The sequence below is a fragment of the Triturus cristatus genome, chromosome 6 (assembly GCF_964204655.1).
Source record: "Triturus cristatus chromosome 6, aTriCri1.1, whole genome shotgun sequence".
Lineage (NCBI taxonomy): Eukaryota > Metazoa > Chordata > Amphibia > Caudata > Salamandridae > Triturus > Triturus cristatus.
The window spans coordinates 909,800,111-909,819,322 of record NC_140589.1 but is presented as its reverse complement, the minus strand read 5'-3'; the positions used below and the strand labels follow the sequence as shown (position 1 = coordinate 909,819,322).

General features: G+C 42.0%; 1 protein-coding gene across 8 annotated transcripts in view; it reads left to right on the top strand.

The window, feature by feature from the left end:
* ENPP3 (ectonucleotide pyrophosphatase/phosphodiesterase 3) overlaps positions 1-19,212 on the top strand; it is a 783,610-nt gene that overhangs the window by 534,574 nt on the left and 229,824 nt on the right. For all 8 annotated transcript variants that reach the window (XM_085611575.1, XM_085611577.1, XM_085611569.1 and 5 more), the window contains exons 19-20: positions 8,288-8,460; positions 8,543-8,594. In XM_085611575.1, coding sequence (XP_085467701.1) covers positions 8,288-8,460; positions 8,543-8,594 — 225 coding nt within the window. The remainder of the gene's footprint in view (positions 1-8,287; positions 8,461-8,542; positions 8,595-19,212) is intronic.

Genomic DNA, 19,212 nt, shown 5'->3' with positions numbered 1-19,212 from the left:
TGACCTACCTCCTGATAGGAACAGTCCATCCTGAACTGCCAGGTGAGGCCACCTCCAGAAGAAAAAAATTAGCAATTCCATACCCACTTTGGCCTAAGTTGTCAGTGACGTATAGCATGGGTCGCATCACTCTGAGCAAGGACCCCTGTCTGGGCATTCCCTTGGACAATAGGATGTTACTTCAATCTTATTAAAGATTATTGGAGGAATGCTTACAAATAGTCTAGCCACTGGCAGTCCATATTTCTAGTATTCCAACCCATTGTTTTATCCCCCACTCTGCAACTCTGGACAATTGTCCACCTTATGAACATCAGTACTGACACTGTTCCTCCCATAGGAACAGTCTATCCTGAATTGCCATGTGAATCCCTCCAGAAGGAAAAAAGAAGCAAACCCAGACTGGTTACAGCCTCTTGAGTGAGGTAAACTCAGATCCTAAGGCTCACTAAGCACGGGAACCAGTCTAGGCATACCCTTGGCCAATGAGGGTATAACATCAATCACATGAAAGGTCATGGGAGGAATGCTGGTCTAACCACTGGCAATCCCTCAAGTTAGCATTTCAGCCCATCGTGTTTCACTCTCTGTGCCACTTTAGACAAAGGCCCACCTTATGCAAATCAGTATTGACTCTGCTACTCTTTAGAACAGTCCACCAGAACTGCCAGGTGAGAGCCCCTTTTGAAGCAAAAACAAGCAACACCAGGCTGGTTTTGGTCTTATTAGTCCTCATCAGTAAAGTTTAGCTTAGATCCTATGGCATAGTGGTTAATGGACCCACATCTGGACATACCGTTGGGTACTTAGGGTATTAATCAATCACACAAAAGGTGATCGGAAAAAGGCTTACAAATAGTCTACCCACTGGTAATCATTTGGGGTAGCATTACAACCCATAGTTTTTCACCCACTGCAAATCAATAGTGACCCTGCTTCTCATGGGAACAGTTTGTACCAAACTGCCAGGCAAGGCCTCATCCAGAAGCAAAAATCAAGCAACTCCTGGCAAATTCCAAGGGGGACCAGATCTGCCAGTTATGGATGGACTGTTACTATGGGAGCAGGACCAAGTCTGAGTTGCATACGCAGGACTTTGTCCAGAATGACACAGTGTGCAAAAACGCAGTGGTCTGTAACGAGGCATTGTGCGATTGCCAGTGGCTGAGATTAATTTAAGCATTCTTTCCATTCCCTTGTGGTTTTGCATTGTTGTATGGCATTAACTCAAATTGATTTTGCATGAGTTTACTGGCACTATTTCAGTTGCACATTGGCAGTGATGTATATCTATTTAGCAGATTATGCACCACCAATCATTAAGGAGGTGGGATTTCTGTCTGTGACAGCAGCAGTCTTTGCACCAGTCAACCTCTAAATCAAGAAATAAGAGTACAGGAAACTGTACCAGCTATATGCTGGGTAGGTAGCTTCCTCCCTGGACAAATGTATTCTAAGAAATGCACCTTTATTGAGGATGATCTATAATCCATCCATAACCACGCTATGTCCATGAATATGAAAACAGCCAAGTCACACTGAATCATGAACATTAACACGCGAAGTGACATTGACACACTAAGAACTACCCTAACAACATCCTTCCTGAAACCACCTAGCATTTCCCCTAAGCTCAAAGGAAATAGACTGACCATTTTACTGGCTTTCTAACATCTACTCTCATATCGTCCATCAAAAATGTCTTCCTCTAATATATCTATTTTGATTGACGCCACCGAAAATGCACACCCTTCTCTATACATGAGAACCAAGCGCTACTCCACACCTACACCAAGACTCTTGCCTGTACTAAATACAAAGACTCATATTTCATCAGTGTCAACACCACTTTTTTCCATCCCATTTGATAGGTCCTATCATTTCCCAAATCCCATAATCATTCACATCTCTCCTAATATGTGCATCATTGTCTAGGAAATGGGAAAGTTAATGTGATCAGTAATCAGAAACACTGAAAATAAATGGCAGAAAACTAAATCTTCCAAGATTCACTAAGCTAAAAAAAAAAAAAAGAATACATACAGTCAATCTTAATAGCCAAATCTGGCTTCATTTAGGAACAAATCAACACCTTACCCAATGATATCGGATCCCTTTTTTGGGACATCAAATCAAGCACTTCCTTGCTTATAAATCTAATCTGTCATCCCAAATGTGAGAATCACGTCTACTTCTTTCCTGGAAAAGTATCCTGAGCTAGGAATCAAATCAAACCCAGCTCTTCAGCTAACAAAACTTCTCTAAAAGCAGCAAATACCTGGGCCACCTTTCAACATACCTATCCAAAAGGAAGTCTTATTCATCATCTTTAGGAACATCGAATGGACAATGCACCTTAACTATGTACCTGGTAACAGCGTTAAACACAACACTTTGAGTACATCTGCTGTGGCTTGATATGTGCTCCTTCTCTCAAGGATACTTTCCAGACTTTTTGAAGATCTTCCAATCACCCACAATCTAAAAAATAAAAATTGTCCCTGATCTGCTGTCCAACTTCTGCTCAGTTTCTAAACTACTTTAAGCATGAAAGTTATTGTGAGATGTGTTAACAATCAACTGAACGTGTTCATACAACACTTCCATAAATCACAATCCGGCGCCGGCTTCACCACTGATGTAACCCCACTAAATTTCTAGATGACGTGCAGTACATCTTGGACGAAAGGAGACTCCTGATGACTTGTTCTCCTAGCCTTACCAGTCGCTTTCCATACAAATACATCACTGCAGGTTACATTTAAATCAGGAGCATCACGTGTTCTTCTGTCATGAACTGGTTCTCTTTATTTCTCACCAGCAGGCACCTAGTGATGAAGATAGGAAATGTCATAACAGGAATGGAAAACTACAATGTGGTGTAGATAAGACCAAATTTATAGTACCTACAACGTTCAGCAGGCACGTGTATCTTAAAAAAACATCATTTTTGTGGGATAACTCTAAGTTACGTACTCTCTGAAAGGTATCCATACTAGATTTCAGATAACACCCTTTTGCTTATCCCACTAAAAATAGTTCCTATTATTTTACCTTGTTACAAGGGCAAGAGCATACTTGATCTTTCATTGCTGGACTCTGTGAAACTCAAATTCTTCTCTCACTGTCACATGCTGGAAAATGCCACGTTATTACCCTGTATCCAGAACAGGAACTGCTCCGTCAACTAAGCAGAAGCAAGGGCTTTCATGTGTGCATGTAACAATGGCTCACACTGGTATCATTGATAAATGTAGATGTGTCTGAGATATGTAACATTATCTCAATAGTAGCATTAATCCACAGTCTCTACTACCAATGGACAATAATTTAATGAATATATGCAGGACGATAGAGAGCTAAAGCCATTGTGCTCAGTGTTCAAGTGATCACACAGTGATATTTTGTGAAGTAAAAAAACATGTATGTAGAAAAATATGCGTAATTTTATAATATGTATATATATAAAAAAGAAAGGTTGCCCCCAAACAAAGTGCACTCTCTGCAGATTAATTACTAGAAAAAAACTCCATAGAATCCCATGCACACAGCAGTCCAGTGCCGATGTATTTCAGATTACAGATCCCAGAATTCTCAGCACAATTAGCTTACTCACCTGAGTGAGATGGATATAAAAAAGGGGATGCCTCTGACAAGGGGCGCGAAGCCCGAAACGTGTCGGCACTGGTCTGCTGTTTGCATGGGATTCTATGAAGCTTTTTCTAGAAATAAATCTGCTGAGAGTGCACTTCGTTTGGGGGCAACCTCTCTTTTTTGCACGCCAAAGTGAGAACACAAACAAACAGAAAGGCGGCCAACAGGAATTGGAATCGAAAGTAAATCACTGCACTGAAAAAACCAACACACTAATCAACCTGTCTCAAATCACTCTTGACAATGCAGAATCCCAATTACTTTCCCTGGGACTGTCATTTTGTTTGGAGCGCAATTTTGACTACTCACAAACAAGAGTAGACATCTATATATTCATCCGTAAGTTAAAATTGAAGACGTTTCACCTCCTAAGGAAAACCAAAACGATAATACAAGCAACAGGAGAGGCTTCTCCTATAAGTCCCAGCATTATGTCAGCATCAGATGTTAACCTGATATGCAATCTACCGGAAACTACAGAATGAAGAGTCTACACAAGATCTATCGGTGTCCACGCAGTCAGTAATGGACAACAGCAAATAAATGTCTTTGAAACTATCAATACAGGATTGAAACCTAAATCGACTTTCCAACCGATTTTGCCTAGGGATGCAATAGATACATTTAATGAGCTGATTACATCACAAATAAAGAAACTTAATTATAAGACATAAGCAGTCCTTAAACATCAAAATGGACAGCAATACAAATATCGCCAACTTATCAAGAAGCTCCAAGACAATGACCAGATCGTCATGAGAAATTCCGATAAAGGAGGAAATATAGTGATATGGCCCAGAGCCCAATATAAAGAAGAAGCAATGCAGACGTTAAATGATCTGGACTGCTACAGACTAAGCAACAAACAAGTCACTAATGTTGTCAAAAATGATTTTTTCTTGATGCTCTTGGCCTGGAAAAGTGCAGGACTGCTAAATCAAGATGAATATAAATTCTTAAAGAACGACCATCCGACAATGCAAGTCATATACTTTATCGCAAAGATGCACAAAGACATGCTTAAACCCCCCCCTGGAAGACCGATTATTTCGGCAAAACAAAGCCTCCTGGAAAATACTTCAATTTATATTGATTTTTTTGTAACAGGAACATGTACGGGCCCTACCATCCTTAATACAAGATACTACGGATTTTTTAAAACACATCCATAATTGTCAGTGGAAAGAGGACTACTTACTAATGACATTAGATGTGTCTAATCAGTATACCAGCAAACATCATAAGGATGGGATTAGAGCTATGGAACACTCTTTGGGTACTAGAGCAATAGGTTTTTACCAACATAACAAAATGTTGACTAGTATGACGAAATTTTGTTTGAATAACAACTTTTTCATGTTACAACAACAAGTATACCAGCAGGCTAGAGGGGTTGCAATGGGGGCCAGCTTTTCTCCAAGCTATGCTTGCCTCCACATGGGGTGGTGGGAGGAGATGATCCTAAATACCACTTACTCAAATACACTGGAAGCTCATGTAGTTAAATGGATAAGGTATATAAATGACTTTTTTGTAATCTGGAAAGGCAGTAGTCAAAGCGCAGAAGAGTTTGTTACCAGTATTAACAACAACAATATCAACCTGCACTTCACACACAACTTAAGTGAAATATCAGTCTGCTTTTTGGATGTGGAAGTCTTCATAGTTAATAACCGTTTAGAGACCAGACTACACCGCAAACAAACAGCTGACAATACGATCCTGCACGCGACAAGCTTCCATCCTAAACACACCATATACAGTATTCCTTATGGCGAAATGCTTAGGATGAGAAGGATATATAGTAGAGAGGTAGATCTAATTAGCGCACAGGCAGAAAGTAAAGCACGATTTTTAGCCAGAGGATACCCTGAGAACACCCATCAACACAGCCATTTTCAAAACAAGGAAACTTTGTAGAACTGACTTATTGTTTAAGACAACAGACAGAAAGACTAAAATACCACAAACTAATCACTCAATTCCAGATGCAGCGAACATGAGGCTAATCCTGACCTATAACAAACAGTGGAAGCATAATTAGGAGAAACTGGCATATAGTGTTAAATGATCCTATTGTGGGTGATAAACTTCCAACAAATCCAAATATAACATCCACAAGTGACTTCCCAGTAAGTAGTTGTCCAGAAGTCACAACAAGTTCCAACTGGCTCTCTAAGGGGAAAGGTTTCATTAGATGTTCCACATGCCACGCGTGTAGGTTCGGCATAAACAAAACCTCCTACTCCACGCCATTTAAAGAAAAACTAATAAAAATTCTGAAACTTCTCAAGTGTAAAACAGAATTTGCCATCGATGTTCTGGAGTGCTCTTGTGAACTTCGTTAAGTAGGCAGCATAAAACTACAGGTTTACAAGAGGATTCTCCAGCACTTAAGAGCCATCACAAATTCAGATCCTACATATCCGGTGGCCTGCCATTTCAGAGAAGTCCACAGTAACAATCTAGAACATTTAAAGTACTATGTGGTGGGCTCAGTCCCACAAATGAGACGAGGTGTCAATAGGGAGGCAGTTCTAAGAAGACTGGAGACCAAATACATACTTGAGCTCGATACCAAAAACCCAGAGGGGTTAAACACCAGCAAAGATCTTTACACATGTTTATAACAGCTATCATGTATAAATTAATATCAATCCCGTAATTGTTCATATGCAAATTTGCACACTGTATATTAGGCAGCTGCACTCTATCTCCCCTGTATGTAACCTCTGTTTTTCTTTCGAACAATATTAGAAATAGTAATTCACATGGGCACTTATAGGCTACTGTGCACTTTATGGTACACCAGGAGTTGGTGTATTGCACTTTAGCACTATGCACTTTATCATACCATGCACTTTACATTTTAGCAGACTATACTAGCTCACTGGGGCTGTATTAGTAAAACATTGCAATTCTGGCATTTATACAAACCAAGTCGGTGAGCAGCTAACAAAGACAAAATAATGTTTAAAACACGGGAACCCAGAACAAATACGTTTTGTAAATCGCATGTAGAAATTGTAAAATGCTTTTTATTAGGTTTTAAGTGTTTTTATGCGCATACGGCTGTAATGAACGACCGCTTACAACCTAGAAATGTTTTTGTACAGATATTGTATATATATTCAGTATACTCAGGGGTTATGAATTTAGCCAGAAACAAAAATGCGAAACTGCAAAAATGCAAATATGCTGCATTGGGTAATGAGATGAATGTACACGACGGAAGTCTTTCTTCTTTATTGTTAATGCACATGTCACTTTAAAATGAGGATGGTTCGTAGACGCGTCATGTAATCAAGGCCTGCAAAGGCCGAAACGCATCATGGCTGCGACCGCAATCCACTGCTGATGACGTCACATATTACATCACTCATGACATGGTCAGTGGCATCACTCATGACATCACTGATTACATCATCCTTGTGATAGAGTGGCGGCCGCGCAAGTTATAGTTATCTGAACTAACTATAACGGGGGAATTTCATTGTTTTTTTACGAGTGAAATATCCACCTAACTATAACATTTGTGAAACCTATGGTTTTTTAAGTGAATTTGCAAGGTTTTTTAAATGCTAATTCCTAACTATAACGTGTGTGAAACCTATGGTTTTTTCAGTGAATTTCAAAGATTTTTTAAATGCTAAGTTATGTATGTATTCTTATTTTTTATATACTTATTTTACAATAAACTACGTATTAAAAAAAAATGTAAATTTTTTTTTTTTTGGTTTTTCACTGTCCTTCAGGGACCCCCTGACAAAGGCTAGGGGGTCAGGAACTCTCTACCCTGCCCCCTTTTCACGTTCGCCACCTTCCTTTTTCACTCTCGCACTGAAAACAAACAAAATGGCGTCCGACACTTCCTGATTTCGACCGATTCGAACTTTGACTAACATGTAACCACCAATCAGAATTACGCTCGCGCACGTTAGGGTGCTAGGAAAATCAGGAGGCCATCATCTGGACATAATTAATTAGAATCCAATGCACCACATTTGAAAATGTGACCTGTGTGCCACCCGGTCACTCTGAAATAAGTACGTTCCAGTTAATCTAAAGGTACTTGAGTTTCATAACAGTTTGGCTCAATCAAAGTAAAAAATAATTTGCACGCCTGTAAATACAGTGCCCCTAATGTAGTGAGGCATGTAATACCCTTGAACCCAGGGCTGGCACTATGCCAGCCCCTGACAATGTGTCTGATGGCTGGCTCAGGCTCCTGTATGCACCTGTGACAAACTCCAGACAGATTCCTTGCAACCCTCACTGTAGAACGAGGGCCTTAATTTTATTTATTACACCCACAATGAAAAGTAGGGTAGTATTCACTTTTGATACAGTAAACAAAGAGGGTGACACCACTGCAGTGGGATTCCACTCCAAATTTAGAGTTTCATTCAGAAATTGGAGGATATTCAGTTTTGCTCTTTCTAAAGGAGACCCACATTTATTACTAATATCGAGGATGTTAGTGGTTGTGACGAGCACAGAGGCATTTCCGTAAGAGCTGTATCTTGTATTACATGGAATGGTGATCTACCACCAAAATGAAGGAGTGTTTTTGTGATTTATGGTTTTACTTTTCTGTAAATGCATTTCATTATTCTTTTTACATTGTTAACAGATCTGCTGAAGATTATACCTGCTCCCAACAATGGAACCCATGGCAGCCTAAACCACCTTTTAAAGAAACCCTTCTATAACCCCTTGCTCCCAAAAGAGGAGTCAGGGCCTTCTTCTTGTCCTTTTCCAAATCAAATTCCAGCAAATACATCAGGCTGCCAATGTAATATTAGTGTAAGTAAACATGCTGCTTGTTAGAACTTTGTTAGTAAGGTAATAAATGGAATACTAACATAATGGAAAATATATTTTTCAGGAGACTACTGTGCAAGAAATACAGAAACGACTTAACCTCACAGTAGAAGAAGGTAAGTTGAAAAAGCAGAATGAATATACACAAACAAAAAGTAAGACATTCCATATCTATACATCAATCATCATATTTTTTGTAATCAGCAAGGAGCCTTCTGTTTGGTTTATTTCATAACCATTACCATTGCCACACATGCTATTGCTTTCTTTCTGTCCTGTTTCAAAAGCATCATTGCCATCCCTCACAGTTCATTGGCCCTCATTGTCATCCCTCTTAGAACCAATTCCAGTTTTGTAGAATTCCACCCACCCTGTACACCGAAGACTTGTTCCACACACTTCTAAGCCTCAGTTAATACACATTTCTCTTCACCACCCTTTTTGGTTTCATAAACACACTAAAAATATTTGCCTCACCAGTATGTTTGAGTACTATGACCCAAACTCCCTTCTTCACTTCACATTTTATGATCCTAACTCTGCTTGGCATCTTAATTTGTCTTCCTCCAATTTCAATGTCCAATTCCAATGTATTTATTTATTTTGTTATGGAACTCCTACGGAGGTCCACAAAAACACACCAACAGATTAAAAAAGACAAACTTTACATATAATACAAAATTCTTCCATGTACATTGCTGTAAAAATTCTTATATCAACCATACTGAGAAATGTGCAAATAGTGCTAAAAGTACATGAAGCAATCAAATATCCAACCAATAGATATTATGTCATAAAAATAGGATTACTGTTAAAAAATGTCGTAGTAATTAGACAGAAATGTTTTAAAAAATTGATATATCTTAAAACAAACCATTTCATTCGGAGGGAACAAAACCTAAGATCGTGCCTCCTGGGCAGAGTGAATATTAAATTTGATAAAAACTGGCATTTAGATCTGGGATTTGCAACTGGCACATTTCGCAAATTTTCTTCTCTCTTGGTGTTTTATCCCAGATACCAGTAACTTCTCTTAGAGGCAGCAAATTAAACCTCAGTAGGAGTATCAGCCTTCTAATCCCATGAGGGATATTCCAAGTTAAATAAGGCTGTGGTTTATTCCCCAAGGCACTCCCACTGACCGCCTCATTACTGGACCTGGACTGACTTGAGGCAGCGTCTCTCGCCAAACTGATAGGGGATATAGACTTCTTTAAAAGCTGTTTCAGTACAAATTTAGGCCTTCACTTCACATTTTATGATCCTAACTTTGATTGGCATCTTAATTTGTCTTCCTCCAGCTTATTTTAATCATCTTCCTTAGTATACAGGTCCACATACATCGGCCTCGTCTTCCTTATTCTTTGTATACCTTAACATGGAACTTTGTTTGAGTTTCAGGAGTTATGAAACCCTTACTTTTTAAATTTTCATCTGAATCAATGCACCCTTTAAATCTACACTTGGATACCCAATGATAGTGTTTCACTGCTATGCAAGAGTTGTCTGACAATGATATTGTTGATGTCTTAGACAAAATCTCTGTTTTTCACTTCTATTTGCTAATTAGTTCTGGTGATTTTAGTGAAGCCTCTATAAGACCCACCTACTAACGACTTGGCAGTTTAATATACGAATTTTGGCAGATGTGTCCATGTTCATGGCCACTCCCTTTGAAAATTCTCCCATCCAGATCTGAGATTTGAAAGTAAATTTCCCTTTAGTATGGTTTAGTGTGTTATCTTTACCCAATATATATAATGTAGGTGATTCCGCTACAGGGTGCTCAAACACTTCCTGCCAAAAGTCAGCAATCATTGCACGCAACGTCGTTAATTTATCACATTCATATAACATGTGTATTAGATTAGCTGCTGTTCTGCCACACCTTGGACAATCTGATGTAGGCCTTTTTCCCCAGGAGTGAAGTTTGGCCGGAGTAAAATATAAGTCAAAGATGGTTTTATAAAGTTGAGCCTTCAGATTAGATGCCATAAACACCTGGGTCGATAAGTACAGAGATGAATCAATATCAACATTTGGATTATTTAGTTTCCGAGCCCAACCAACTTCGATGGATTCCAGGTCATCTTGTCTGTTTTCTATTAAAATTTCATACAAGTTGCCAATCTTTGACTTAGATCTCAGCATGCAGTCAATTAAAGCGATATTATCCAGAGATATATCAGCGGCTTTCAAATTTAATATTGAGTTAATTTGTATGAATTTAAATATACTATTCATTGGGATCGAAAATTTAGATTGTAGTTGTTGAAATCTAGGCCCATGTGGGGTGAGTAAAAAATCTCCTATCGTTAATATTCCTAAATTTTCCCAGAGTCTAGAGATAGTATCATACATATGAGATGGTAATAATGATGAGTGCCATAAGGAAATGTACCTATTATATTTTGGTATTTTCATGTATCTCATAATTTTTCTCCATAAAAACCAGGCATTTTTTATAACCTTAAATTTCACTTTCTTAAAGTAGGATGGTTCAATCTGTTTCACTAACAAGCCCTTAGCCCTTTCTCCAATAGATAATTCAAATATTGAAGGTATATAATTTGTCACTCCTTCATTTTCAGTTGGTCTTATCTCAAAAAGTGGCTTCATCTGTTGGAGAAGTGCAGCCCATAGGTATAAGCTCAAATCCGGAATTGCTAACCCTCCTCTGATAACCGGTAGGGAAAGTTTCCTAGTAGATCTCCTGATCTTCCCGTAGCCCCACATGAATTTACCCAGATGGGATTCGAAGCCCCTTAAAATTATGTCATCAACTAAAAGAGGGACCGCACGAAAAAGGAAGAGGATCCGTGGCAGAATATTCATTTTAAGGTAATTACCCCTTCCTATAATCGATAAATGTAGTACATCGATCCTTTTCAGATCTATCTTTATTTTCTGCAATAAGGGTTCGTAATTAATCTTTATTATCTCGTCTATTTTAGCGGTAATTCGAACTCCTAGATAAACAGCCGAGTCGACCCTTCTATAATCAGAAAAATTAACATTATTTGTACATATAACCATCGTTTTATCCCTGTTTAAGGAGTAACCAGATATTTTACCGAATATTTGAGTGATATGTTCTATTGCCAGTATGGCCTCAGCTGGTTGTGGTGTCAATACTGCAACATCATCAGCATAAGCTAGTATTTTTGTATGATGTTGGCCCAATATTACCGGTTTGATAGCTTCTGATTTTAGCAATTTCAAGATAAGAGGGTTTATATAGAGGGCAAAGAGGATTGGTGAGCATGGGCACCCCTGCCTAGTCCCGCGAGATATTGCAAAGAATCTTGATTCTTGCCCCATTGCCACTATCCTTGCTCTAGGTGAAACATACATTGCCTTAATAGCTTTCATAAAGCATGGTCCAATGTTTGTTTGTTCTAATATGGCCCACAAGAAAGCCCATGATACCCTATCGAAGGCTTTTTCGGCATCTAGGAGGATCATCGATACCTGATCTCCCGTAGCATTTGCGGCATTGAATATCGTAATAGCACGTCGGGTGTGATCTGTGGTACCTTTGTCCGGAATAAAGCCGTGTTGCCACGGGGAGACCAAGCGTTCGACGACCCCCCTAAGCCGATTAGCCCAGATCTTAGAATAAAGTTTCGAATCTGAATTTATAAGGGAGATAAGTCGATACGATGAGGGAAGATGGGCCGGTTTGTCTTTTTTTGGAAAGACTACTATATTCGTTTCTTGCCAGGATCTGGGTGGAGTTCCGCTTACCTGAGTTCCGATAAATAAATCGAGTAATAGAGGCATTATACTATTGCCCATAACTTTATAGAACTCAAGGGGTATTTTGTCCGGGCCAGCTGCCTTTCCCGTTGCAAGTTCTGCTAGGGCAATTTCCAATTCAATTTGCGTTATATCTTGGTCTAATTCAAGCCTCGTGATATTATCTATAGCTGGTCCGATTTCTTGCTCAATTGCCCATCTAGATAAGGTTTCTTTAATTGTGTGGAGGTTCAAAGAATCCTCATTTGTATATAGTTTATCATAGTATTTTTGGAAAACTTCTAGAATCGATTCTGGCGTAGTGTATTTTTGGCCTTCATGTTCGATACATGCAATGAAATTAATAGATTGAGTCTGACGAGTTCGAAGTGCCAACTGCTTTCCGACCCTCTCCCCTGTTTCATAGATCTTATTTCGATTTGAGTGATATAGCTGAGCCTGCCTTTGGGTAAGTTTGGTATTAATCTCAGCTTTAAGTATCGCCATTTCCCTTATAGTTGGACCACCATCAATACCTTGAGCAATAATGTTAATATGTTTCTCTTCTATTTCTGCTAATTTTTGTAGTTGTAAATCATTATAACTGACCTCCTCTTTTTTCTGTCTGGCTACATAACTAATTGTCTCTCCCCGTATTGCAGCCTTGAAACAATCCCACACCATACCTCTAGATGTGCTATACCGATTATCTTCAATAAATCTCTGCGCCCAGTTTTTCATATAAGCTACATAATCGTTGTTTACCAGTAGCTTCCTGTCAAAAGACCAATTTGAGCGGGGTCTATAGATGTTATTTATATAAACAGTAAGTATCAGAGGGTTATGATCCGAAATAGTTTTTGGTACTTTACTAATTTGTGCAGTGTTCGCATGAGTTTTTGAAATCCAGATATAATCAATGCGAACGTATTTCTGGTGAGGATGAGAAAAATATGTATATCCAGGGTCTAATCCCGGCTTCAAATCCCATAAATCTACAAGGCCTAGGCTCTCTTTTAGTTGGACCACCGCATTAAATACCCTTGGCTTGTAGCCAGCATATGTTAATTGATTTTGTGTCGATAATGTATTTTTTCCAGGGAAAGAAATGTTGAAGTCTCCACAGAAAATCAGCTCCTTGGGCCAACTTGAGAGTTCAATCTCAAGGTCATTAAACATTGTGGGATCGTCGTAGTTAGAAGCATAAATAGAGCATATTGTCATTCCACTTTTGAGTTCGACGATTGCCCATCTACCTAAAGGGTCTGCCAATTTGCGTGTATACTCTCCCAAATAGGTTCTTGCTAAAATGGCGACCCCCCTTGTCCTTGTAGTTTGGCTAGTACAGACTAATAGGTTATACCCCGGAGCCTTTAATACTTCTCGCTCTGCCCAAGGTATATGGGTCTCCTGGAGACAGATTATGTCTAATGAGTTGGATCTTATTAACCCCCACATTTCATCCCTTTTTTTTCTATTGTTTAGCCCCGCCACGTTCCATGAACATAGTTTTATTTTCGCCATAATACATTGTAATTGAGTTTCGAGCCAAGTCTACTTATCCCAAAAATAAGAAAAATCCTAACATCCTTAATTATAATAGCACTTTTTCTATTGTTATTATCATATTTGCAACTGTGTCCACCAAATTTTTTTTTACATTTTTTTAGCTCCCTCCCCTCCCTCCCCCGACTCAGAGTCCCACCCACGAACCATACTAAAGCAGAAGAAACCTCTCTTTTTCTTGGTACATCAGTGTATAGATTAATAATCACTACCCGCTGGAAAGACATCGACCCTCCTAATTTTCAGATTTGGCTCTCTAGGCTTTTAGGGATATTTAACCAGGAAATGGCGATTTTTGCCTGTAAAGGTTTTAAAGCACAAATACGGGGTACTGAAATTTGGAAACCTATCGAGGATTGGAAAAATCGATAATACAAATTGTATATAATTAAGCTTAAATCGGATGTAGCTAAGTCTTTATGTGTTTTCTTTTAAATAACATCATATTGTATATTGTACGTACTGAATTTGTTTCCTTTTTTTTTGGATACTGTATTATGTTTCTGCAACTGTGATTCCCAAATAAAATAAAATTAAAAAAAAAAAAAATGAAAGTAAATTTCCCAGATTTAGGAAATCCCTGAAAACTCACCCTTTTACCCAGGTCTCGGTTTAACCTCTTGTCTACTGCTCTCTGAGTCTAAAATGGGCTATCCTCAACCCCATACACTTGCTTTTCTGTTGACAAGATGCCTAAGAACGCCTAAAGCTTCATTTTCCTAGGGCTATTCAGTGACATGATATGCAGATTTTAACAGACGTCTGAGGTGAGCATAAACTGACTCAGTCATCTGGCTGGCCAGAAAAAAATCACTACTCCCCGCTGACCTGATACAATGCAAAATTGATAAGCAGTGACTACCATAAAAATAAAGAATATAGAGTCACCTAAATACCACAGCCCCCTGCAGCCTTTGCTTACAATACCAGAGTACCAGGAAGCAAGGAAAAACAACCAAAATAAGTAGCCTATGAAGAAAATGCTGTACAAGTGCCCAGGCTCACTCACACATATACATTCCTATTCAAGGACTGATAATTCAAATGTATCATCTGCAAGCTCTCACTAATGATGTTCGTAACAATTTAGATGGTCATAGGTATGTGTTGATTTTTCATAGCTCTTTGTATGACCTCATTGAACATGTCCTAATTGTCCATTGCTAGGCATTTCAAACATTCTTGTGTGACTATACTCTGCTTTAATGAGCCATGTAAGAGGAAACAAAATAGAATGGAACTGTGTGGTTAACCCCTTATACCACACTCCATATCTCTAAAGTATGGTCATCTCACAGGATTTTTTTGTTGCCCTAGAACAAACCACAGTTTCATAATCAGTTTTTTTCTGTAACTAGGGGCAAAGAATTTATAGATTCACCTCTGAAGATGAGCTACTTCTACCTATGCAATGTTGGCAATATTATTTAACCTCCTCGGCTAGCACCTACAATGATGTTCTGCCTGAAAATGTCTCATTGGCCATAATGGCTGCAACCCTCCATGCAGTCATCTAAGGTAGATGGTGTTGGGAGGCTGTGGGCATGGGATGGTGCAGGTGTCTGCATTCTAGTATTGGGATGGTGCAGAGAGTGGTGCTATAGGCAAAGATCCTGGGAATAGATGGGACTGCTTGCACTTAATGCATGGCACTTTCTCAGTGGCATCAGGGCTCAGAGCAGAAAGGGTCATAACATAACATAACATAAGCAAACACAATTACCCACTGCTGCAAACAGTCACTAAATCTTACGTTCACAAGCTTCACACCACCTGGAAGCTGGACAAGTTTATGTACACTGCTAGCTGAGACTACAGTTTTGCCTACTGATTTATTTTAGAAATTGAGGGGCATATTCACAAGGATCTATCGCCAAGTTAACGGCACTTTATAGCAGCCAAAGTAGCAATAAGCTTATTGACCCAATCACAAGCAGGTGTTACCATCCCACAGCACCAGTTTACCCACGATATCAGCCGCAAAAAACATCGCCACAGATGACCCCTGCAACTATCGCTAATGAGATGCAGAGTAGGCGTTCACGTGCCAAAATCTGCAACAACACCACTCCACAACATTCTCAACGACCAGCCAGATCTGCGATAAGAACACAAAACAGGCGATAAGGCGCGTTAGCAGCAGGAAAATAACACCTGCTCTGACCTGGTGCAAAGTCGGACGGCAGCCTGCACTACAAAAGGGACCCCAGCTCACAACCACACCTGATGAACAACAGATGCACCCGGGCAACTGAACATGCCACCACCACCAGGACCCCCCTCCCCCCTTCCTGGCAACCCCCGACCAAAGACATGCCACATCAGCTACACCTAAACATGTACAAAATAATCCGCATGATGTCGCACAATCACAACTGGTGACATGCATGTGTCATCACAAAAATGAGCATCACACATTCACTTTCGAAGCAACAAATGAAACTTCATTAACATGAACACTGAACCTAAATGAAGACACATGGCGGCTCCCCTCAGGACAATCCGTAGGTCACAGCCTGCAAGACAAAAATCATGATGAGAAGGTGTGTCCTGCGCACATCAAAGGGCAGAGAGAGAACGAAGGGGAGAGAGAAGAAGAGAGGCAGAGAGAGAGAGAGAGAGAGAGAGAAGAAGAGAGGAGAGAGAGATAAGAAGAGAGGGGGAGAGCGAGAGAGAAGAAGAGAGGGGGAGAGAGAGATAAGAAGAGGGGGAGAGAGAGAGACAGAGAAGAAGAGAGGGGGAGAGAGAGATAAGAAGAAAGGGGAAGAGAGAGATAAGTAGAGAGGGGGAGAGAGAGATAAGAAGAGAGGGGGAGAGAGAGGGAGAAGAAGAGAAGGGGAGAGAGAGATAAGAAGAGAGGGAGAGAGAGAGAAGAAGAGAGGGGGAGAGAGAGATAAAAAGAGAGGGGGAGAGAGAGATAAGAAGAGAGGGGGAGAGAGAGAGAGAGAGTGCCGCCCCAGCGCACCTAGGCCACACTGCTCACCTGCTGCTACCGGTGTTCATCCAACCACTTGCCGGTATGCATTGCAGTTCACCAGGTCAAACATCTGAGATAGACCCGTCATCTGAAACAGAGTCCAGATACATGATTGGCACAGTACACACAATTACACAAGGCAACATTGCCTGCCCGCCCATGCACACCCAGGCAGAGGCACCCCAACCCCTCCCGCCATCCATCGGAGCATGCCCGCCCATGCACACCCAGGCCTCACTGCTCACCTTCCGCCACCGGCATGCAGACAGGAGGTCCCACCACATGCCGCTGCAAGCCACAAGCTCGGGCCCGCAGACACCACACCCTCCACACCATGCAGCCCCGCTCCGCAGGCCACCAGGTCTCACGTTTGGTGCTGGGTCTTGATTACTCCATGGCAGAGGACATACCAGTGCACCAGGCCTCATCGCAGACTGCACACCCGCTCAGCACAATAGGTGCCACTAACTCTGGGATCCCAGAAGCGATACCACGTGGCATTAGGCCCATGCTGCCCGCTGGCTCTGGCCTACACTGTGGTCCAGCAGGGCACACAAAACCTGAGCGGTCCGGACCGCCGGTATGGAGCATCATCGCAGGCTGCACACCCACTCAGCACTTAAGGTCCCCCAACCTCAGTGCACCCAAAGTCACCGCCCCGTGGCGGGGTGGCTGTGCCGGCCGCAAAGCATTGGGTGCCACTAACCCTGTGCAACCCCAGTCAGCGCCACGTGGTGGTAGGCCCGTGATGGCCGCAAGGCCTCGGGTGCCACTAACCCTGTGCGCAACAACTCATGGGCCCTTTATGATTGAGAACTGCGGAGCATCCGTCATCCAGTCACCACCGGCAAAGGGGAATGTGACGTCGTCGGCCCCTTATGTTGGCGGAGTCACATGGCCTGTGACGCCTGTGCCGGATTGGTGTGGTGTGTGCAAACCTGTCCTCAGGGAGTGGCTGTGACATGCTGACAACTAGACCAGTGAGCTGCACACCACCACCGAGTACGCCTGCGATGGGTAGTAATGAGGGCCCCCCTCGGAGTGTAAGCGGAGTGGTCTGGCCTGCTGTATGCCGGACCAGTGCAGGGCTTGCAACAATGACTCGTGGGCTCTGGGCGTGGTTCAGTCTGGACATGGAAGTGACTGATGCGTGTGTCCCTGTTGTAGTGTCCGCGGCACCCGGAACACAATATACAATGTCTGACTGGCATCCCACAGGATGAGCATCATTGACGCAAGGGAAATCACTGTCCCTACATTCATCCACACATTCATACATGAATGATGGAAGACATAACACAGCAGTGTGTTACTGGATGTTTATTGCACATCCAGTGCAGTTTTGCAGCTGGAGTGGCACAGAGCAATGCCAAGCACACTACACAATATGGGCCCGTGGAGGGCCAGTCAGAGTCCATCCGGGGATGACAAGTACTACGGAAGAGGAAGGGTACAGTCCGCAGTATGGTCGCCGTGTCATTGGTCATCAAACAGGATATGGCAGTCCATGTCGCTGTCCAAGGTGAGTGCATCGGAGTGTATCAGGGGTCAGTGGAAGGTCATGGGAACATGTGTGGCACCAAGCCGAAACAGGCCAGGTGGTGGAAATGAATGCTAGTGCCTCCTGATGACAAACTCATCCACGTTCTCGTCCCCGGATGTGTGCTCTGCCCCACCTGTGGGCGTCGCAGTACCGGCTGAGGCACTGTGTGCCACTGACACATCAGGTGCCGGAGTGGATACGTCTGCTGCACTGTGAGGCAATGGCACACCAGGGGGCGGAGATGTGGATGGTGTGAGGGCAGAAGCATTCATCATCACCAAGCCTTGTGGCAGCAATGCCATGATGTGGATCTGCAGGGCATGGTAGATCCCAGCTACATTTCGCTGGTGTGCAGCGGTGGCTGCCATCCATTCCGCATCCATCCGCACCATGTCCTCCATGAGCCTCCGCATGTGTGCCAGCTCATGGCTGGTTTCTCTGGAGCCCCTCTGAGCGGACAGATGTTCTTCTCTCCGCGTCATGACTCCAGCGATGTCAGTCAGGGCTTGTTGGAGACCATGGAGAGGGCCTAGACACCCATGGATGGCATCCAGTTTGGTAGCCATGAGGTCGAACCCCACCCGCACCTGCTCAGCCGTCTCCCTCTGGCCATCCAGCACACGGCGTTGGAAGGCAGTGTGTTGTTCCTGGGAGTCGATGCTGGGGTTGTCCTTGTCATCAGTGAAGAGTGGCTGGGACTGCTCTGCAGGCGGTGTTGACGGTGGCCCTGCAATGTGAAGGGGAGATGGTGTATTGCAATGTGTCCACATGTATGTAGCCGCATGGTACATGTTGACATTCAGACAGCATTGGATTGTACATTGTGACAGTCTATAGATCTGGGCGATGACCCAGAGTCATTGAGGGTGTACACTATGCTCTGCTTGATTGTGCATGTGTGCCATCGTGG